The 23,777-nt window shown below is 41.3% G+C and overlaps 1 protein-coding gene across 13 annotated transcripts in view; it reads left to right on the plus strand.

Annotated features, from left to right (window-relative positions):
* Positions 1–23,777, plus strand: part of Ppp6r3 (protein phosphatase 6 regulatory subunit 3) — a 105,465-nt gene that overhangs the window by 54,650 nt on the left and 27,038 nt on the right. For 7 of the 13 annotated variants that reach the window (XM_048359681.1, XM_048359684.1, XM_048359686.1 and 4 more), the window contains exons 6-15: positions 288–353; positions 2,223–2,335; positions 5,129–5,242; positions 7,855–7,984; positions 11,230–11,382; positions 12,968–13,117; positions 13,855–13,919; positions 14,725–14,840; positions 16,720–16,805; positions 23,179–23,265. In XM_048359681.1, the coding sequence (XP_048215638.1) occupies positions 288–353; positions 2,223–2,335; positions 5,129–5,242; positions 7,855–7,984; positions 11,230–11,382; positions 12,968–13,117; positions 13,855–13,919; positions 14,725–14,840; positions 16,720–16,805; positions 23,179–23,265 (1,080 nt within the window). The remainder of the gene's footprint in view (positions 1–287; positions 354–2,222; positions 2,336–5,128; positions 5,243–7,854; positions 7,985–11,229; positions 11,383–12,967; positions 13,118–13,854; positions 13,920–14,724; positions 14,841–16,719; positions 16,806–23,178; positions 23,266–23,777) is intronic. The other 6 variants (XM_048359688.1, XM_048359690.1, XM_048359691.1 and 3 more) reach the window with 1 other exon arrangement.

The following is a 23,777-nucleotide window of genomic DNA, read 5'->3' on the forward strand; positions in this document are numbered from 1 at the left end:
CACAACCCCCAAGCCATAGTATAGCCTCTTTCCAGTGAGGAACTGATATGTAGAATTTTAGTATGTGGGCATTGGAATTTGGGGAGTTGTTGCTTCTCTTAGTCACTGATAATATATTCACTGCTAATTTCCTTTGGGGACTTTCAATTTTCTGTAGCATTCAAAGTCCAGAGAAACCTGTAACATTCTCCTTAAAAGTGATGGATATTTCCAAGTATATTAATCTTCCTTGTGGCTTGAACAAGAGCCACTCATTGCTATGATTACTTCTATAATGTGTTTTACAGTGGTTAAATGAGGAGAAAATTATCCAGAGGCTTGTGGAAATAGTTCATCCATCGCAAGAAGAAGATGTAAGTTTTCTTGTTTGATTCAAGTTTGATTTTTTTTTTCATTTCTTTATTGTCAAAGTGATGTACAGAGGAGTTACAGTTTCGTACATAAGGCAGTGAGTACATTTCTTAATATTGATTTTTTAAAACTGTTTATTTGGGCACAGAATGTACCTGTACTGATATGGAGGTGCTAAGAGAAAACTGCTGTTCTTCAGTCTATAGTTTCCTAAACAATGCTACAACCAGATTTCCAGAAATGTGAGGTGGCAGAACAGCATTGTCACCTTCCAAGAGCTAGGATTTCACACTGAGCCTACCTTTGTGACAGATCTCTGTCCAGGGCTGTATTTCTTTTATACATATCTTTATTATATGTGATGTGGCCATATCTGCATTTACTTTGTGGGCAGCACAATAGGCTCCTGGTCGCCACAAAGCCCCTATGGTGACTTAGTTGTTGTCCTTATTGGTTCTGGCCTTTTAATGAATGGTGGTATTGAGGCTTGAATTTATACATTGAGCATGTGCTGATAGGCATTATTTGTCTCTCAATGTCTACAGTGTCACCACTTCAAGTATCAGGCCAAGCCATTGGAGATTGCCAGTAGCCAATTATTATTGATAGACATTACAGTACTACATAGTTACTCCTCATGTCCATAAAGGAGTTGGTTTAAGAGTGACACAGGGTATCTGCTGTTGGGCCTTAGATTGTAGGTTAGATTGGAAAGTAAGTACCAGGTTTAAGCAGGACAAGAAAGAGGATAGGTAGAAATTTTCACTCCCCAAAAGTGTATATTTTCTGCAGAGAGTATTTAACCCCTTCTACTCTGTCTACTCTTTTCAAGAACTTTTTGTAGGTAGAGTAAAATCTAAAGCCATTTTCCCCCCTGATGCTTAAACTCAGGGCCTGAGCACTGTCTCTGGCTTCTTTTTGCTCAAGGCTAGCACTCTACCACTTGAGCCACAGCACCACTTGTGGCGTTTTTTTCTGTATGTGTTGCTGAGGAATCAAACCCAGGGCTTCATGTATATGAAGTAAGCACTCTACCACTAGGCCATATTCCCAGCCCTTAAAGCCAGTTTTTAAAGGAGGCTGTCACTTCCTCTTTGTTCTCATTGAGCCAGAGCAGGAAGTGCTTCCTTGGAACACCTGCTGCTGTTGCCAGAGTTGATGCTCTTCCTATAACGTCTATTTGCTGGGTGCTGACAGGCCCTGTTCAGAAGGAGCTCTTAGGCTGCTTGGATGCCTAGCCCTCCTGCTGTGTGGCTAGTGCCAGCTTTGGAGAGCCATCCCTGAGTGAAGCCCCGCCCCATGTATAGGGAGTAATTTCCACGAACAAGGCTCATTCCTGACTAGGTTTGTATTATTCAAAACTTGATTGCCAACAAGATAGCAAACCTGTCTTTAAACACACACATTCACACATCCTACCTCACTGAGGCAGTGTTGATAAATGATTCTGTTGGTAAATGTGGGTTCCTGGTATGGGATGTCTCCAGTGCTACAGTAGAATTATTGTGTCTGTATTAGGAACACATTGCACTGTATTCCGCAGTCACACAATACACTGTCAGTGGTGAGGCTTTGGGGATTCCACTTCGCCAGACAGCACTATATTTCTGACCCATTGTTATCTCCACACAGCTCTGAGTTGGAGCTTTGATCTCATCTCTACAACTTGTGTTGTATGTAGTAGAGTGTTCCACATGCAGCCCTCAGCCTGCCAGAGTGGAGGGCTCATGGCTGTCTTTGACTGAACTTGTTCCCTGAAGCCTATGGATGGTGTTAACTTACATAATTTCTTAGCAATCCCCCATGCACTTTTTATTACAAGGTTAACTTCTAACAAGTTTTATGGCTGAAATTGTGCTTCTTTCCTTTAGCGCCATTCAAATGCCTCACAATCTCTTTGTGAAATTGTTCGCCTGAGCAGAGACCAGATGTTACAAGTTCAGAACAGTACAGAACCAGACCCCCTGCTTGCCACTCTCGAAAAGTATGTTTCAAGTCAGTTCTCCTTTCTTTCATTGATGCTGTTTGGTGTGTTGTGTCGTGAGTGACTACTAGTAAGTGCTCTGTTCACGTGGGCGTTGTGTCCTGGAGCACCACGGGTGGCAAGAGGTGAGGGGCAGAGAGCTGCTCCTCTTCTCACAGGATTTGTAACTCATAGTGGACACCAAAGGGGAAGAATGTGAGCAAGTGTCTTGTACATGTAGGCTTTGAGCTTCTCAAATATTCGTAAAATAGGATTTTACAGAGCCATTCTAAGATTGGATAGTCATAGCTCAACCGGTCCCCACCTGTGAACTGAATCCATTTGAGTTGGCAAGTTTTTCAGGTCTTCTGGGGTTTGCTGACTCTTTTAGGGGATGGGCTCAGGGATGGGCTGCTACTTTTTTCCTAGATTCACACATTTTCAGGTTGAGTGTTCACTGTTAACATGGCATATGTTTAGCCTATGTCCAAACACCCATTTATTATAATATAAAAACCCCCAGACATTTCCCCACTGTGGATGACTATTGGAAGGAGTTCATGTGGGCATCACTAAGTATGAATGGCAGTCTTGCTTTAGTCTGCTGCTCTGAGATTTTTTACACACACACACATGCGCACGTGCACACACACAGAGGCTCTTTCACATGTTTTGGTTTACTACCTGGAATGTCCTTTTGTCAAACCACTGCTGTATGTAATTTCTTGCAAGCATTACATGGACAGAGAACAAATTAAAGATGAAGTAGTTTGTTTGAAACTATATCATGGCTTTTACTACATTACTGTCCAATATAAATATAATAAAAGCCATATATATTTTGACTAGAATGTGTCAAATTGGATGACTTACATACACTCTGGGTGTTGGTTGGTGGCCAGTGCAAGGTCAGTCCTACCCAACAGTAATAGAACTCTGAGTTCCTTGTGCCACCAAAGTGCTCCATCTATTGAGCCTCAGAGTACATGTGTATGCTCGCTCCTAAACGTGAAGCCATCAATCCCCTTCTGAAATGAAGAAAAATATATGCTCACTAACATCATTAAATGTTAAGAGTGCATTTCTCCTAATACATCGGCTTGATGGGTCAGTGACCTTGATATCATGAAGTAAAGGATTATTTTGCTGAATTTAGCAATGGGGAGAACTTCATCATAATAGTCACAGTGCTTTCAAGAATGAGGTCCAAGCCCTTGTGTCTCATGCCGGTGTCTGATGATAAAGAGAATATAGTGACAGATGTCCATGATTTTAGAAAACTTTATTAACCATAGTTACAACTTACATATTTAATAAATAATCATATGTAATTCCTATATAATTGATACACAGATTTGGCAATATAGTATGCATGAGTACCACCTATGTAAAACTAAGTGTAGATTAGTATCGTGAACTGAGTTCACAGAGTAGTGGGATCTAGTAGTGGTAAGTAGTTCAAGGATAGGATACTCTATTTTTCCCCCTGGATACTAATGAGGCCCAGAATATGTTGAGTTTCATTCCATTTGAGCCAATTAGTTTTATAGAAGTGATTCTTTCCCATGGTCACATACAAAAACAAAAACCAGAATAAGCTATTGTCCCAACGACATGAATAAAGAATGAAATAAAGAATGAATAAAGAATGAAAAAAGAATAAAGAACCTGAGTACCAGTGACTCACACCTGTAAATTCAGAAGGCTGAGATCTGAGGATGTTACTTGAAGGCCTGCCAGATTAGAGAAGTCCTCAAGACTCCACATCTCTATAATCACAAAAGGCTGGGCTGGAGATAGGGCTCATGTGGTAAAACACTAGCCATGCCAGTAGGTGGAGCTAGTGTGAAGTCCTGAGTTGATGACCTTGTCTGTGTTTGAAAATAGAGTTACATTTAAGTAAGACTCGGAATATGGTCCAGCACTGTGCTGTTGAGTACTAGTCAGCTTTTGCTGCTTCACATCTCTTTTTCCTTCAGGGGAAGTCTCTCACATGGCAGATTTCCAATTTCACTTAGCCACGAAATGACTCAATAGAGATCACCATGTTGCTTGAGGAGATTGTAGACCCACACAGGACCTCCTCCTGGGGGAGGTTGATACGTAACTTGTTGGAAAAGTGTCTGTTTTCTAGCATTGAGTTTCAACCTATTGCTTATTCCATAAACTTTTTGGCTAGAGGTCTCACATGAAATTTAAGTGCTGATCCTTTTAACTTGCCTTTTTAGTCTGTTTTTGATCTTTAGACACCATACTAGTGTCTCTACACTAGTACATTACAGCTTCTATTTTGCCTTTGTGCACATTTCCGTCCGTGGGAGTGAAAGGGTCCAAGTCTTTAGCTGTCACCAAGGCCAAACAAACCTTAATCTTCCTAGGAGGTGGTGACTAGCAGAGCCCCAATTGTTAGGCTGAAAGGATGTAAGTATAGGATGTACATGTGTCATCCAAGCACAGTCCTTTTTTGGTCAATCGTGGGACTTGAACTCAGGGCCTGGGTGCTGTCCCTGAGCTTTTCTGCTTTAGGTGAATGCCCTACCACTTTGAGCCACAGCTCTACTTCTGGTTTTCTGGTTTCTTCCTGGGCTAGCTTTGAATTGTGATCCTCAGATCTCAGCCTCCTGAGTAGGTAGGATTATAGGCTTGAGCCACCAGCACAAGCATAGTCAGTTTTCATAGCCATTTTAAAATAAGTCATGAAGTAAACCAAGTATGATCCTGTACAGTTCAAATATTACTTGTATTAAATGATGTTACAAATGATGTTACAAATGATGTTACAATTGGTACTTGACCACTAATTTGTTTCCCTAGGCAAGAAATTATAGAGCAGCTTCTATCAAATATTTTCCACAAAGAGAAAAATGAATCAGCCATAGTCAGTGCAATCCAGATTTTACTCACTTTGCTGGAGACACGGAGACCAACGTAAGCTTTTCCTTTTATCTTACAATCCATATGGTTTTCCTTTTAAAACTAGTAGTTACGTTCTTTGACATCATGCAATAAAATTTCAGGTGCTAACTCTTTTTCTGCTTTGTAAGTTTCTTCTATGACCTACTAGATATTACACGAATGTAGTTGAAAAATAAGAATTGATGAACACTAATGGTGTTTTTTTTTTGTAGTCATTAGGGAAATGCTATGGAAATGAATGGTATAATAAGCCAAAACATGGCTGATGGCTCAAACACAAGCAGCTTATTTCTTGTTCATACCAGTGAAAGTAAGCCGGTAGAGCGCACCCTTTCTCTCTGTGATTCCCCTAATCTCAATTTGGAGTTGTTTTTCTGGGTTTCACGGAGGGCACTGCAGGTCCTGAGGATGTTGACAGTAAATAAGCAGGTCGCTGAGTCCTTAAGCAAAAATGTCTACTAACTGTTCCATAATTGAGAGTACAGTAAATTTCCCCACATGTAGCCTTCTTTCCCAGGACCGGCAGCCATTAAGTGTTTGTTGTACCATTCTTTACAGTTTGTGTCCACAGCTAACTTGCTTGTAGTTGTCTGGGTTTTCTGACTGCTTTTGAAGCATATGAATTTTAAGAAGCACACATATGTAACTGCTTGAAGGATGTGTAATTTAGAAATTAGCTGTTTTCCTTCTCATCACTGGATCCATTCAGTGAGCCAGCAGGAGACACAAGGGAAGGCCAGAGTCCGCTCTCAGCAAGTGAAGTCCTAGCCATCCAGGGTGTCTGCTTTTTATGTAGTGATGGAATGTTGATCTCTAGAGTAGTATGAAGTCAGTGTTACCAACTCCTGCCCTCAAATTCCTGATAGTATAATCTTTGCTTGATGCTGATGGAAGGGCAGTTTGGCAGTACTGCCTTATTCATATTATAATTTGGAGATTATATCTGCAATTTTGCTTTTCCCTGGAAAGTCAAAACTTTTTCTTGGTGGTGGTGGTTGTAGGGCTTGAACTAAAGGCTTGGGTGCTGTCTCTGAGACTTTGTACTCAAGACTAGAGTTCTGGCATGTGAGCCACAGCTCCATGTGGGCTTTTTTTTTTTTTTTTTTACTCTTTACTCTCAAGCCATTTCTTTTTTTTAAAATTTAATTTTATTTTTATTAAATTTTATTGACAAGGTGTTGTGCAAAGGGGGTACACAATAAGGCAGTGAATACATTTCTTGTGATATCTTACACCCTCATTTTTCTTTCCCTTCCCTAGATAAGGTAGGCATATATACAATATCCAACATACCAAAATCATATACAGTAGCCACGTGGTGTACGCCAAAGGAAATTCACCTAATTGGCTTATCCTCGTCTTTTTTTATTTTAATTAATTAAATTTTGTTGACAATGTGTTGTGCAAAAGGGGTACAGTTACGTAGTAGGGCAGTGAATACATATCTTGTGATATCTTACCATTTGGGCTTTTTAAAACCCTGCCCAAGCTGGCTTTAAACCATGATTCTCAGTTCGTGATTTCAAGGTGTGCTTTTTAGTTTGAACTTCATACTCCAGTTCAACACACTCCTTCTCAGGGTGGTATAAATAGGTGGGTTGAGGTCCAGACTAGCCACATGTAAATGTGAGGCCTTATTTGAAAAATAAAAGCAAAAGGAGTAAAGAGAGCAGGGCTCAAGTGGTAGTGCACCACTGGGCAAGAACAAGGCCCTGAATTCAAACCCCATGCCACACACAAAGATATGATCAAAGCCTTGGCTGTACCTTACACTTGGAATGTGTTTTTCAGTATGTATGAATATTTTGCTCTTTGGAGGTGCATATATTGGGTAATGATCCTTTGATTCACCATGTGGACAAGGTTTTTATCCAGTATGAATTGTCTGATGCAGAGTAAAGAACAAGATTTGCCAAAAAGGAGTTGCTACATTCTTGGCATTTATTTGTAGGGCTTCTCTCCAGTACAAACTCATTGATATTGAGCAAGAAAGGTCTAAGTGGGACTGTGTCACATTCTATGCATCTACAAGAGTGTTTCCCCAGTATGAATTCTCTAGGTCAAATTAGGATTATGCACTTGTTAAGGCCTTTGGCACAATCATTACATTTATAATGTGATGATAATCCCGTATAGGATATCTATAACTTTGATTAAGACATAAAGAACAGTTAAAAGCTTTGTATATTATTTATGTTTGTAAGATTTCTCACCAGTGTGAATCCTCTAATATTGAGGATTCAACTTTGACTAAATGCTCTGCCATATTATTTATCTTCAGAAAGTTTCTTTCCAGTAGGAATTCTCTGATGTTGGTAGAGATACGAAGAGCTTTTAACAGCTTTGCCATGTGCTTTGTGTTTGTAGGGCTTCTCTCCTATGTGAATTTGTCTATTGGTGAAGGCTTTGCCACATTTGCAATTGTATGGGTTTTTTCCAGCATGAATTTTCTGATACTGATTATACTCTCCTTTTATCCATTCTCCTTGCAGACAGAAATGTTGATGTAACCATTATGTGACTACATAATGATTAAGTATGTGCCTGCATGGTGGATGTGAAACACCTTGGATGATTTACTCTAAAATTGTAATAACTTAGATTTTATCTTTCTTTGTTTCCAGATTTGAAGGCCATATAGAGATCTGCCCACCAGGCATGAGTCATTCTGCTTGTTCTGTTAACAAGAGTGTTCTAGAAGCCATCAGAGGAAGACTTGGATCTTTTCATGAACTCTTGCTTGAGCCACCCAAGGTAGGGAGGGAACTGTTCTGAGCTTGACTAGCCAACAGGCATCTGATTTATAGTTTGCTTTTTTTTTTTTTTGCCAGTCCTGGGTCTTGAACCCAGGGCTTCATGTATATGAGGCAAGTACTCTTGACACTAGGCCATATTCCCAGCCCCCTATAGTTTACTTTTATTGAAACATGTGAACCTGGGGAGTCACAGAACTGGCTGTGATCAGTATGTGTCAGTGTGTTCAGAGGTTCGCCACTGTCTTTGCTGCTTTTGAATTAGTTGCTTTTTGTTGTTGTTGTTGATGCTATTAGGTTTTTTGTCTTGTTTTGGTTTTGTTACTAGTGTCCGGGGCTTGAATTTAGGGACTCTCAATTTTACTTTCAACTGCCATTCTCCCACTTGAGCCATGCTTCCTTTTCTAACTCCTTCTTGCTTAATTGGAGATAGTCTCTCTCAGATTTGTGTGCCCAGAGTAGCTTTGAATCACAATTCTCAGATCTCATCTTTCTTTTTTTTTTTTACTTTTTGATAATCTTTTTTTTTGTAATTTATTTATTAATTAAACAAAAATTTTTTTGACAAGGTGTTGTGCAAAAAGGGTACAGTTACATAGTAGGGCAGTGTGTACATTTCTTGTATCTTACACCCTGCTTTTCTTTCCCTTCCCTAGGTCAGGTAGACATATATACAATACACAATGTACAAAGTAGCCACAATGTACAGTACAGTAGCCACGTGGCCTATGCCCAAGAGAATTCGCCTAGGGCTTTAAATGTAATGTCGACATTAGACAATATGTCGACAGTAGTCTTATATGAACGTACATACATAGCTTTTGAGCTATTTTATTCCACTGAGAGGTCAATTTTTGACCTTTATATGTTGAGTAGTTGTTTGATTTTAGTTACATAATGTTGGGTCGCTGCCCCAATCCTGTGGGAAATACCATTTGACAAGCAGTTTTTGGTTTCACAGACGTGGTCTCTACTGTCTCTCCGTCACCCCATCTTAACAGTCATATATCAGGGAGATCATGCCCCTTTGTTTTCTGTGTTCTAGGCTTGTCTCGCTTAACATTATTTGTTCAAGTTCTGACCATTTCCCTGCAAATAACAATATTTCACCATTCCTAATCGCTATGTAGTATTCCATTGTGTATAGGTACCATATTTTTTGGATCCATTCATCTGTGGAGGGGCATCTGGGTTGATTCCATATTTTGGCTATTGTGAATTGTGCAGCGATAAACATGGAAGTGCAAATGTCTTTTTGATATCTTGGGACCTGCTGTTCAGGATAGATGCCTAGGAGTGGTATGGCTGGGTCATAGGGTAGGTCTATATTGAGCTTTTTGAGAAACCTCCATACTATTCTCCAAAGTGGTTGTACTAATTTGCACTCCCACCAACAATGGAGAAGGGTTCCTCTTTCCCCGCACCCCCTCCAGCATTTGTTGTTGCCTGAGTTCAGAGAATAGGCCATTCTAACTGGAGTGAGGTGGTATCTCAGGGTTGTTTTTATTTGCATTTCCTTTACTACCAGGGATGTTGAACATTTCCTCATATGTTTCTTTGCCATTTTTATCTCTTCTTTTGTGAAGTCTCGCTTTAGCTCCTTTGCCCATTTCCTAATTGGTTTTCTGGGCTTGGAGGGGCTTAGTTTTTTGAGTTCTCTGTAGATGACAGATATTAGGCCTTTGTCTGTTGCTGTGCTGGTAAAGATCCTTTCCCATATGGTTGGCTGTCTTTCTAGTTTGGTGGCTATGTCCTTAGCTGTGCAGAAACTTTTTATTTTGTAGTAGTCCCATTTGTCGAGTCTCTCCCCTATCTGTTATGCCCCTGGGTCTCTATTCAGGAAGTTCCTTCCTGTGCCTATAAGTTCTAGCGTCTTTCCTACTCTGTCCTTCAGTAGTTTCAAGGATTCAGGTCTGATGTTGAGGTCCTTCATCCATTTTGAGTTGATCTTGGTGCATGGTGATAGGCTTGGGTCTTCTTTGAGTTTTCTGCATATGTCTGCCCAGTTCTCCCAGCACCAGTAGTTGAAGAGGCTATGTTTATTCCATTGTATGTCTTTAGCTCCTTTGTCGAATATCAGCTGGCTGTAAGAGTGCGGTTTTATTTCTAGATCTTCAATTCTAATCCATTGGTCTTCTGGTCTGTTTTTATACCAATACCAGGCTGTTTTTGTTATGATGGCCCTGTAGTAGAGCTTGAAGTCTGGTATTCTGATACCTCCTGCACTGCTTTTTTTTTTTTTTTTTTTGCCTAGAATTGCTTTGGCTATTCTAGGTCTTTTGCTGTTCCATATGAACTTATGGATTGCTTTCTCTATTTCAGTGAAGAATGTAACTGGGATTTTGATAGCGATTGCATTGAATTTGTATAACAATTTGGGCAATATGGCCATTTTCACTATATTGATTCTGCCTACCCATGAGCATGGGAGGTCTTTCCATCTCCTTGTGTCTTCTTTGATTTCCCTTATTAGATTTTTATAGCTGGGAATTTGGCGTCATATACACCAAGCCCTGGGTTCGATTCCTCAGCACCACATATATAGAAAAGGCTAGAAGTGGCACTGTGGCTCAAGTGGTAGAGTGCTAGCCTTGAGCAAAAAGAAGCCAGGGACAGTGCTCAGGCCTTGAGTCCAAGGCCCAGGACTGGCAAAAAACAACAACAACAACAAAGAAAGTTCCTTGTCAACAAGGATGGGTTATGTTGATCATGTTAGGGGATGTGATGCAGCGGCACATGAATTTGGCAAAGACAGGACAGCATCCTAGAATCACTTGTACCTCCTTTTCATTTCTTAGGCTTCTACTCAGGATTTTAGCTAAAGTAGAGTGTTTCGTTTTGCTTTTTGCCGGTCCTGGGGCTTGGACTCAGGGCCTGAGCACTGTCCCTGGCTTCTTTTTGCTCAAGGCTAGCACTCTGCCACTTGAGCCACAGCGCCACTTCTGGCCATTTTGTATATATGTGGTTTTGAGGAATCGAACCCAGGGCTTCATGTGTACGAGGCAAGCACTATTGCCACTAGGCCATATCCCCAGCCCCTTGTTTTGTTTTTGTTTACCCCTACCCCCTTCTCCCCACAGACTTCAGCAGCTTTCAGCTTTCCTAGTCTGGGGCAGGGGTGTGCTTCACACTCGTTTCATCATCTCCTTATGGTAGCTAGGTGGCCAGGTCTGTTTCTCAGCACACACACCTTTTACTCCTTTGCTCATTGAACTGAATTCAACTGAAATGCTTTTTCTTCCTCAGAAAAGTGTGATGAAGACAACATGGGGAGTACTGGATCCTCCCGTGGGGAATACCCGCCTGAATGTGATAAGGTTGATAGCCAGCCTGCTTCAAACCAATACCAGCAGTATAAACGGAGACCTGATTGAGCTGAACAGCATTGGAGTCATACTGGTGAGATTTTTATCCCCTTTGGATGTTTAATTTGCCTCTGATATTTCATGAATGTGTAGCACAATCTTGCATATTCACAGTAGGTGTTGACTTTTTTTAGTCTGAGCACCCTTTCTAGTCTTGTTGTCCTGGCCAAGCTTGGTCAGGAATAGTTATTGCACTGAGAAATTAGCCCAATGCTTGTCCTGAGAAAGTCTTTCACAGTACTGCTACCCTGGCATGGAATAGTTGTGAGCTCAGTCTGACCTGACTGCCCATCATTGGTCTATGTGTGATACAGGGTGCAGGTGTCGGATGATATCCAAGTTCAAATTCTCCTGACAATACTGGGAAAAGTGCCTTTTACACCTCTACAGCACCCAGCCACAAGGACAGGGAGTCAGATGATGGATGATAAGGATGTAGAAAGGACTGGAGCATGACCAAATGGGTTAGATGCTGCCCACCATTGTCTATGACCTCATCTATTACATGGTTACCTTGTTGTATGGCCTACCTTCCCTGAGCTTTCCACATTTGGGGGTTTTTCAAAATGAGTATGGCCTGGTGAGATTTAGCTTCAGCCTACTTTGGGTCATATTTTTGTTCTTTCAAAATTACTTGGTTTATGGTTTAAATATTGAAAGAAAAGTTTATCGGAAGTCCGTTTGTGAGCAAAAAGCAGTTCTTCCTATATCTAGAAGTTACATAATGAAATTTATCAAATATTAACTAGGTGTTTGCTTTAGTTTTCTTTTCTCTAAGAAACGTATTCTAGGGCTGGGGATATGGCCTAGTGGCAAGAGTGCTTGCCTCGTATACATGAGGCCCTGGGTTCAATTCCCCAGCACCATATATACAGAAAATGGCCAGAGGTGGTGCTGTGGATCAAGCGGCTGAGTGCTATCCTTGAGCGGGAAGAAGCCAGGGACAGTGCTCAGGCCCTGAGTCCAAGCCCCAGGACTGGCCAAAAAAAAAAAAAAGAAACGTATTCTATTGTCTTTTCTAATGGTTCTTGTTGGTTCTACCAGATTTTGTGCAAATGCTGGCATGTTGAATGAGGAGGTGCCTTATGTCTTTCAAATATTCAAATATGAAGTGGTGTTTCATATCATTCATTTATTCTTCCATTCATGCCAGTCTTGGGGCTCGAACTCCGGGCCTTGGTACTGTCCCTGAGCTGCTTTTGCTCAAGGCTAGCATTCTACCACTTAAGCCACAGTGTCACTCCCAGCCTTTTCGGTGTTTGTGGTACTGAGGAATGGAGCCCAGGGCTTCATGCATGCCAGGCACGCACTCTACCACTAAGCCACATTCCCAGCCACTGTTTCATATTTTAAACACTCTATGTGCATGTGTGTGTGTACTCACATGCACACCAGGGCTTGAACTCAGGGTCTGGGCTCTGTCCCTGAGCTTCTTCACTCATCATTAACACTCTGACTTGAGCCACACCTCTACTTCCTAAATAAACACTCTACCTCCTTTTTACTTCTGTTGAGCTGAGAACACATTGTTTTACTTTAAGTCACCATTCTGTGAAGACATTAAAATAGTGGCTTGAACATTGACGTACTGAGCAGAGACATGACTTTTTCTTTTGTAGGACATGTTCTTCAAGTATACATGGAATAACTTTTTGCATACACAAGTGGAAATATGTGTTGCACTGATTCTTGCTAGTCCTTTTGAGAACACAGAAAATGGCACAATTAGTGACCAGGACTCTACTGGTGACAACATGTTACTGAAACACGTAAGCTTGTCTTTGTTTTTCTCTCACTCCTGCTTACAGCGAAGCTTAAGACTTAGCTACTGTTATAGATTCAATGTGTTTTGAAGCAGTCATTCTAGAAATCAAACCCCAGACAGAAAAAATGAAATGTACTAAGGCCTGCTGCTTTTGGTAAAATTAATATTTGAAAATACGTATAACTTATTAAGCCTAGACAAACACCAGACATTTACCACAGAGATGATTTTAAGTTCTATGGCATATTGGAATTTAAATTTCCGATACTGAGTGCATAGCTGAAAGTTTGAAGCGCTGATCTTTGCTCAGTGCGCACTGGCTCTCTTCTTGCAGTCTGTCTTTGAGATGGGGGCATCTCTGACTAGCTGGCCGTGGCTGTCCTGCAGCCCTGATCCCATGCATCAGCCGGGGCTAACAGTGTGTGCCGCCACACCTGAGTTCTAGAAAAGAGGTGATTTCACCAAGTCGGTGATTAGAATAAGCTTTTACCAAGGCATAATCTTTACTATGCTCTAGTTTTGGTGCTTCAGGTGAGGTGCTCACTGGCAGTAGTATCTGAAGCAGTGCGTGTCCAGTAGGTGGTGTGCGAGGCTCCAGTCCTGACTGCAGCCCTGTGGTGTCCCTAGCTAGATATTGCTCACACATTTGCACAGGACTTAACTAGAGCTCTGTTGCACTTGAAAGTTTGATGCTTTGACATTTACATATATTGTTAACTGATAAATTTTTTTCTTACCCAGCTTTTTCAAAAATGTCAATTAATAGAACGAATACTTGAAGCCTGGGAAATGAATGAGAAAAAACAGTAAGTAGTAGTTTTGAACAAGAATTGAGTTTCATTTATGATTTGAAGAAAATACTTTTTGCCTTGTGAACATTGGGTGTCTCAAACCCCTAAGATTATCTTGCTTTCTAGGCACGCCTCTGGAGGGTGTTTTTAGTGGCTCCTGAAAGGTTGTTCTCCCTTCCGCAAAAATCTCTTAGTTTGCATACTGCTGTTTGTAACAAAAACCTTTCTTCCATAAAGTCTTGATTCTTTGTCAACAGGCAGAGAGCAGTTGGTCTAAATATGAAGAGGGATTGTGGTTGGAAAGATTAGGCCTTTGAGTGGGAAAAAGGAAGAAGAACTAATGTCTTCCTGGTTCAGAGCTGTCTGATGTCAAGTACAGGTTCGCTGCTGTTCTTTGCTTGGCCAGGTTAAGAATTACCTACCGTTGATATTCTCAAGTTAAGATCAGCCGGGTCTTAATTTGAGAAATATTATTGGTAGATAATTATCCATGACTAAAACCTCATGTATTTAGGATGTCAGCAAGATTCTCACCTCAGTTTACTACAGTCTATATAAAAAGATAAAAAGGGAAAGTAGTAACATCAGGTATCAATGAATGCTTAAAATACTGACAATTTATGACTGATTTTGACATTGAAGTGAATGTGTCCTGTTAAATGAGGCTGCCATATACTCTCTAAGCAAATCAGACTATTCCCTTTGGTGCCAGCTGATATTCTGGCATCATCTACTTTAGAACTGTTGCTTTAAAATCCACACTATTTACCAACTATCCTTCCCATTGGGAATCTGAACATTTGTCCTTTCTCCTTACCAGGGCCGAGGGAGGCAGACGGCATGGGTACATGGGGCATCTCACCAGGATAGCCAACTGTATTGTGCACAGCACTGACAAGGGCCCCAATAGCGCATTGGTACAGCAGCTTATCAAAGGTGAGTTGTTTAAACAAATGTTAGTAACTTTGGTGTTGGATTGGGGATATGTTTAGGAATTCTGTGGAGATACTGGCATTATGCTCAATCACTGTTGGTAGAGTTTCTTTATATTTTTCCTAGGGTCTGGAAATCTCAATGCAGGTTTTGAGAATGTTTTGAACAATTTTAGCTATATCTATTCAGATTTCTGTGTCCTTGGAGTAAACACTGGCCAGCTGCAGCATACTAGAGTTGGCTGCTGTTACTGTTAAAGAACATTGCTTGTCAGGCTCCAGTGGCTCATTCCTGTAATCCTAACTACTTGGGAGGCTGAGATCTGAGGATTGTGATTCAAAGCCAGCTTCAGTAGGAAAGCCTCTAAGATTCTTGTCTCCACTGATCACAAAAAAAAAAAAAAAAAAAAAAAGCCAGATGTGGAGCCGTGCTCAAGTGGTAGAGAAAAAAAAAAAAAACACCCAAAAAACCTAAGTAACATTACCCAGACTTGAATTCAGTCAGGCCCCAGGACCAGCACAGAAAGAACATTGCTTACTAAAACTTACTTTGATCTTGCATTATTTGTATGCTGGCAGTAAAAGAGCCACAATAAAACCAAGGATAATTATTTCTGTTTTTTTTTTCCTTTTGTGTAGTGCAACTCAGGGCCGGGCAGACACTGCCACTTGAGCATACCAGGGCTTTTAGTTATTCTCTGGTACATCTCAGGCTTCCCCCCACCTACGGGTCTGGCTTCCAATCATGATTCTCCTGCCTATGCCTTCTGTGTAGCTGGGATTAGAGGTTCTTAGTACCATGCTCAGCTTGTTGGCTTAGAGTGTGTGTGTGTGTTGTCGTCTTGCTAACTTTTTGTCCAAGTTATCATGGAACCCTAATCCTTCTACTTCTGATTCTGATCCTGGGAGTAGCAAGGAATTACAGGCCTGCACAGCAGTACCCAGAAAGTGTCATATTTTTATTGAGTAGAAATGGCTATGTGATATGATAATCAGTCTTGGCTTGTTACTTGAGTGGGATCAATCTGGCTGTGTGAGCATGTCCCAACATGGGTGTTTGAGCTCAGAATCTTACTGTAGGACTGGGAATGTGACCTAGTGGTAGAGTGCTTGCCTAACATGCATGGAGCCCTAGGTTGGATTCCTCAGCACCACATAAACAGAAAAAACCAGAAGTGGTGTTGTGGCTCAAATGGTAGAGTGCTAGCCTTGAGCAAAAAGAAGCCAGAGACAGTGCTCAGGCCCTGAGTTCAAGCCCTAGGACTGACCCCCCCCCCCCAAAAAAAAAGACAACTCTTACTGTAGTTAAATCTCCAAATTACAGCCATAGTTTCACCTCAGAACATTAGTTTCTCTGACAGGTACAATTTTACTATTTCATGTGTGTCTGTGTGTTGGCTCAGGAGCCCTGCAGTTTGGAGACATTATCTTAGAGCAGTTTGAGATACCAAACTGTTTCATGGGACACCAACTGGCCAGGTGCCCATCAGAGTATCTTCTGAAACCTCAGAAGCTGAATTCACAGCATTTCCAAACCTGACCACGATCAGAGTGGCTCCTACACCACACCTTAAAGACTGCTACCTTTCTCAAGAGAGCTCCTTACCAATACAGTCCCACGTTTGTTTTCTAATAATACGTTGTTAGAGGCTTGGTAAGTTAAGTCTTTCTAGCCGAATCAGGCAGGGTGTGACTGGCCCTGGTCTGGGCCTGTACAGGCAGCCCTTTCTAACATCCTCCTCTGGCAGCACTGGGCTGGTCATCACCAACTTCTTGGTTGATGGGGCTCCTTTGCCTGCCATGGCTGAATGAGATGGGACACTGCATCAGATCCTCAAGGGCCACCATGGTGATAATGTTTTTCTCCTTTTCTCACTCTGAAGATCTTCCCGATGAAGTCAGGGAGCGATGGGAGACATTCTGCACCAGCTCCTTAGGAGAGACGAACAAGAGGAACACGGTAGATCTAGTAGGTTTTACAGGTTACATTTCTGTTTCTTCTTTCAGATTTCTTAGCGTTTGCCCATGTATTCAGAAATTCATAAAGGATTTTCCACCTAGCCCAGTGTGTATAGGCCAAGGATACACTAGCATCACTGCCTAGGGAGTGGTCACTGTTCACCCTGCACCTCCTGGTTTGTCCAGTCAGCTCCTAGTCACCTGCCTGGGATGGCAGGGTGGTACTAAAGGACTACGAATTTCCACTGTGCCTTCCCGCATCCGTTTGTATTCCTGTGCCCCTGCTTCCTCAGTACCTCAGCAGCCTCATTCTGTCTCCTTTGGTTCTGCAGTGTTTGTCACCAGCTTAGGCCTCAGACAACCCCAGGGCTTAGAAGTTCTAAATATTCCTCAGGAGAGTTTCTAATATAACTCAGCCAAGTTTACTCTCATTTTAGATAATTCCCAGCATGGAGGGGGTTGTAGATGACTTTGAAACTCCCGCTATTAAATCCTAAAGAGCCAGGGAATAATGGCATTGATAATTTTTTAAGAATTATATTGGCCTTTGGAATGTATTTTTGTTTTTTTTTAATGCATTAAGTTTTAAGGTAAGTATTTGTTTTTACTTTTTGAGGTGAGAAAAGCATTTTATCTGTAGTCATGGTGGTAGCCTTAATTTATTTGGGATGTCCAGCGTTTATTCATTACTGACATCCACTAACTCGAGTATTGAACTTCCTATATATATTAACACCTCAGTTGTTAGCAATTCAGTTATCTTGTGGCCTTTTCTGCTCCAAGCACCACATGAAATGAGAGAAGCAGGCTGCAAAGCCACACGTCCATCACGAGACCATATGGTTTCACCCCAACGGCCTTCCTGGACCCCCTGGTAGGTTTGCTTTTCCCAGAGCCTTTATAGTGTGTTAAATCAGAATTAAGAAATAGACAAGAGTATAAAAGGGACTTTTTTTTTTAAATAGGCCCTGTAGTTAAAAATAGGTATAAAAACCCCACTGTTCATACAGTCCAACAAAGGAGCTAACATTTGTGTGGACAATGCTAGGTCATCAGAATAGGCTGAGTTGTTTGATGAGTAATTATGCATTGATATGGCTCTTTTCAACTTGGTTAAAGTAACTTAAGCTACATTACATAGCCCAGAATATCACCTAATCAGCATTATATAGATTGAAAATAGCCTCTTCCCTCTCTTTAGATAGGTCCATTAGTCTTAGAGGCTTCCATTTTAATTCCATGTTAAAAATGCAGCCAACTTGGTCTCCTCTAAGGAGATTTTTTTTTTCTTTTCATGTATAAAGGAATACTTGGCGATATGATTTTGTTTGGGAAAAAAAATTTTTTTTTAAAGAAATTAACCTGTGGGCTAGTAATGGGGCTTAGCAGTAGAGTGCTTGCCTAGCATGCATGCAGCCCTGGGATCAATTCCTCAGCACCACATATACAGAAAAAGCTGGAATTGGTGCTGTGGCTCAAGTGGTAGAGTGCTAGCCTTGAGCAAAAAGAAGCCAGGGACAGTGCCCAGGCCCTGAGTTCAAGCCCCAGGACTGGCAAAAAAACACCTTAAAACTGTGAGTAAAGTAAGAGGCAAAAATGTCCAATTAAGTTTTTTGATCAGGCTTTTTTAAGTTTTTGTCTTACAACCAAGGGCTATGGGGGAAGGTCAATATGATCACAGTACATTAGAAGAAACCTGTGTAAAAATGCCATTGTAAAGTCTCTTTACCATAGCTAGAGGTTGATAAAAAAAGGAATAGGAACAAAGCAATGCCTTTTATTTTAGGTAGCTCAGCAGACTTCTTTGTAGTCTGTTTTGTAGTAGAGGACTTGGCAGAGTCATTGATTACTCAGCTCCTTCACATGCTGCCAGTGGCCCTGTCACATGCTTATGTAAATATTGGGGCCCCTCTTGAGGGAGACATGTGTGGCGTTTATAGTTGTTCTGTCGTTATGGATGGTACCAGAGTTCTAGCTTTTCCTTGACATGGCACTCCATTCTCACTTGCCACAACATACTTGGACTGTGTAAGTATTCTACAGTAATAGGAAATGGGAGCTTGCCTGCAGAGCAGAAGTGGTCTCATTTGCAGAGTCCTGTTGTCATGGCTGACATCCACTTTGATTGTAACTGTAATCTTGCTGCTTGTTTACACCTCAGGTTGTGATCTCAAGGTCTCTTTGATCCTTTGGTCCCAGGGCCTTTCTTAAGTACCATCTCTTTGTAGCTGTATGTCCTTCTAATAAGAAATTTTGCTTTTTAGTATTGAGGACTACAGATCTTCCTAGTTTTAAAGGCTACTTTACCTTAGTCTTAGGCCACCAAGAAGATTATAACTATGCCTCTATCCTCTTCATACCTCATTCAATTTGTTTGCCATTATCTCGGGAAAATCAGCTACTGTGCCTAGTACAATAAATACAATGGACCTTAGAAAAGTGAGGAAGGACTCCTGCAAATGTAACATGTGGTCTCAGTAAAAGCAGTTGCTCCTAACACATTCAACAATGCAATTAGCATTGTAGTAATAGATTGCATAGCCCTGCCCTGCTTCTTTCCCAAGTAGATAAGGTAAATCTATTAACTTTACTCAGTTGGCTTAGCAGGTTTATCATGGCTCATTTTAGGTATAATTCATAGTCTATGGTAATATGTTTATATGTTGTCATGGCCATTTTTTCCTGTCAAAGCAAGAATATATTGACTTATACACAGAATGCTTACCTGTCTTGGCTCAGGAAATCACTCACCTGAAGAAGCCAAGCTGTGCCAGCCTTTTACCTTACTCGCTTCTACTGAAACATTTCAGTTATACTCAGATCTATGAAGCACTTTAGGCCTTTGACCCCATATTGTCAAAACACGTACATGATAGATTCACACGGACAGCTGGAAGTGGTGTAGAGCAGCAGAGATGTTCAGGGGTGAATTGCAGGCTGAGTAAAAGCTAGGGTGTCATCAACAGCCAAGATTGGGCACCGTGAGCAGTGAGCACAGTGGTAGCATGAGACCTGAAGCTGGCTCCTGCTTCTCACTAGTGGGCCCAGGATTTAGTGAATTGCACGTTGGCTTCCTAAGGTGTTGCAGTCACCTATTTCTGTTTCTTTCCACAAACAGCTGTCAAAGCTGAAGCTTTATTATGGAAAACGGTAACCCCTTAGAAGCTTCTTTTTCATACTAACATCAACAGTGTACTTTGCTTAAAGCCACATGGTGGTACACACCTATAATTCTAGTGCTTGAAAGGCTAAGGCAGAAAAATCACAAGTTTAATGCAACTGTAGGCTACAGAGAGACGAAAGAATGTCTCAGAAAAAGAAAAAGAATTTTTTCCCCCCTTTGTTCAATCATGGGGCTTAAACTCAGGTTCTAGACACTGTCCCCAAGCTTTTTTGCTCAAGGATAGCACTCTACTACTTTGAGCCACAGCCATATTTCTGGTTTTCTGGTGATTAATTGGTGATTACAGTCTCAGGGCTTTTCCTGCCCAGGTTGGCTTTGAACTACGATCCTTAGATCTCAGCCTCCTGAATAGCTAGGATTATAAAGGTGTGAAGCATTGGCTCCCAGTGAAAAACTTTTAAGTGTGTTCTTAAAATACATCCATCCTGGCAAGAACAGTTTGCATTTATTAATTTAGAAGACATTCAGTGTCTGTGTGACAGACACAAAGCTAGTGGTACCAATGAAAACTAGCAGAAACCCTGCTTCAGTGGAGGTGGTAGACAAATGAGTGACACACTGCACATATGGGTGTTTCAGGTGACAAGGCCAGAGAAGGGAGCCAGGGAGCCTTTTGGGTAGATGGCCCTTGGTGGTTCACTGAGGAGGTAATAACATAGACACTTGGAGCAGAGAGTGTGCCCATAGGGCCTGGCTGGGTTCAGCATGGCTGTGTCAGCTAGTTGCTGGCTTGGGAGCAGCTTGGAAGTGAGCAAGAGTGAAGAGCAGCAGGAGCCTGACCAAGCAGCCCTGCTGGCACTAATACAGCAGAGAGCAGGGTGTCCTACAGCGGCAAGCTGCCAATAGATGTGCCAAGTGGTTGGGGAGAAGGAAGGATGGGCAGAGAAACAGCATGATTAAGGTTTTACTGAAGAGTGTAGATGGCATTTCCTCAACAGAGCTGCCTCAGTGTAGATCAGGAATTTTTGTGTACGTCTGAATGTCAGTGAACTTAGGATTTTGATGAGCAAGTTTCTACCGTGGCTTAAGTAATGTTTTTAGCTCATTGTATTAATGCTTTCAGATAGGAGTAGCATTGAATCAGAATCACACCCGTGAATACAACTGAGATGTTCCTACATTGTGTTATTAATAATAACTAGTGCCAGGCACTGATGGCTCTTGCCTGTAATACTAGCTACTCAGCAGGCTGGGATCTGAGGATCGAGGTTCAAAGCCAGCCAGGGCAGGAAGTCTTATCTCCAATTAACTACTGAAAAGCCAGAAATGGCACTGTAGCTCAAAGTGGTAGAACACTAGCCTTGAACAGAAAAGCTCAGGGACATTATGTGCATATGTGTGTGTGTTGTGTACGTATGGATGTATATATGTATGTATGTATGTACATACACATAACATGCAGACTAAAATGAGTGATCTTGGAGACCGTACTGTTGGTCTTTGCAAGTTTCCTCTTTTAGTAAACTGATAACACTTATTTCTAGTAAAAAGTAAAGGTATGAGGGTTTTTTGCACTCACAACACTCTTAGAAGCAGCCAAGTCTCTCTTTAGTTGTCTCTTGTTAAGTTCAGCGAGCTTGCTCTTTGAAGAATCCTCCTTACCTACTCCAACAACACATGTCCTCACTCAGTGCCCTCTTCCCCATTTGCTGGTCAAGTAAACCCACCTAAATGAAGTTACCTGTAAGATGCTGGTGCCACAGGCAAGCAACGGTCCACGTCGCAGGCTGGGGATCATCTCAGTGCCCCATTCCGTAGTTGTTGGTTCAAGCTGGTGACTCTCACAGATCAGGTGATGTGAGTATTGTACCTTAGGTACAATGATGGTGATTGTACCTTACAAAGGGAAAGAGGGAAGTAACTGGAGACATTCCATTATTAAAGCCTAATTTCACTTGGGCCTAGTGTTTTATGACCTATGGTCAGTCAAAGGGAAAAGAGATCTTATATTCAGGCAGTGATCTGAGACTTCAACAAGCTGTATCACATACAGACGTACGTGAGTGTGTGTGTGTGTGTGTGTGTGTGTGTGTGTGTGTGTGTGTGTCCTCAAGGGCCTGGACACTGTTCCTAAACTTATACACTATCACTTGAGCCACACAGCTCCACTTCCAGCTTTTTGGTGGTGTAATTGGAGATGAAAATCTCAGGGACTTTTTTTTCTTCTCAGCTAGCTTCAAGCTGTGATCCTCAGATGTCAGCTTTCTGAGTAGCTAGGGTTACACATGAGCCACCAGCACCTGCACATACAGACCTATTTTGATCATACTCTGAACTTGTAAGCAGTATTGGAACAACTTCAGAGCAGGCAAAATCAGAGCAAGCTTGCATTGGGCACAGCCTTGAGTTTGCAGGTGGCAGCTGCTTATGACTTCCCCCAAGGACAGTGTCCTCTGTCCAACACAGTTGCATGAGAAGCACAGAATAAACAACTCAGAGAGCACAGAGTAAGCAACTCCCAGAAGTATGGTTCTTCTTTCTGAGTTATACAAATGATGAATATTACATGCTCTGTAGTAGTCGGGTACTAGTGCTCTGTTTAACAATCAGTTGAACATCTTGATTTCTAGTTAACACATTTTCCTCTAATATTGTGTGACATTTATGAATTAATAAAAATCACTTAACCATGAATTGGTGAGCAGTTCATATTTGTATTTTTTTTTTTAATTACAGAGAATTGGTTGTCAAATCCGAGAGGTTGGGCCCTTTTCACAAGCAAAGGACTATGAGCTCAAATCTTATTGAATACTCTTGGCTGGTGCTTTTTTTGTTTTGGTGTTTTCCTTTTTTTTCCTAGTGTGGAAAGGAAAGACAAAAAAAAAATGGCAGTAAATAGTTCTATTTAAACTTGACCACTGCTGGCACGGTAGTAGCTGGGATTGTATTTCTCCCTAGAGGCCTGGCACGGGGCCTTTATTTTTCATCTAAGCAGTTCCTTCTGCCTCCCCCTTGTCCACATTTAATTGATGATTGTTAGCATAAAAGTTGCTTCCCTTATGGACTCCTTGGTGGTTGTGAAGGTGCCAGCAGGCAGCAGACTTGGTGAGGTGTGCATTCATTGACTTCATGGTGGCTTCTGGGTTTTCTGATACACATTGACACAAAAATTGAATGTGAATTTTTTCCATAAAAATGCTGATACAAATGTCCACAACTTCACTATGTTAAATAGTTTTTTACATTTTTATGCATATAGGTTACAACCTGCCATATTCATTCATCCAGTGATGATGAAATTGACTTTAAAGAAACGGGTTTCTCGCAGGACTCCTCTTTGCAGCAAGTGAGTCATGCCTAAGCTTTGCTTTCTATCTATTGTCAATGCGTAGTTTAGTTACCACTTGTGAATCCGCCTTGCAGTTAGATGTTGTTACTATGTGATTTGTGGTTATGTACTAGTTTAGGCAAAATCATTGTACACTGGGAGGATTGGGCCCCTGGGAGATAGGTTTACACTGCTTTCCCCCCCCCCCAAGGAGTATTTACATGGGGTAACAGCAATAATTCAGGTAAATCTGTAAGCTAGGTGAGCGGCATGGATTTTTTTTAATAAGACTAAAAAAAATTATCTCCAAACAAAAAAGGTTTATTAAAATGATCCTTCTATTAATGTTATGTTTTTAGTAACTTCCAGTTCTTTTATGGAGATGTCTAAATGAAGTTGTAATTGCACTCCAAACCTCCTGTCCCCAATTCACTTGAACTGCTTTTAATCTTTGTGGCAAAAGTAAAACAAGCAGGATGTAAATAACAAATGTATGAACCACCATTGGTAGTTCTAGGAAAAGTAACAAA

This window comes from Perognathus longimembris, chromosome 13 (assembly GCF_023159225.1).
Source record: "Perognathus longimembris pacificus isolate PPM17 chromosome 13, ASM2315922v1, whole genome shotgun sequence".
NCBI lineage: Eukaryota > Metazoa > Chordata > Mammalia > Rodentia > Heteromyidae > Perognathus > Perognathus longimembris.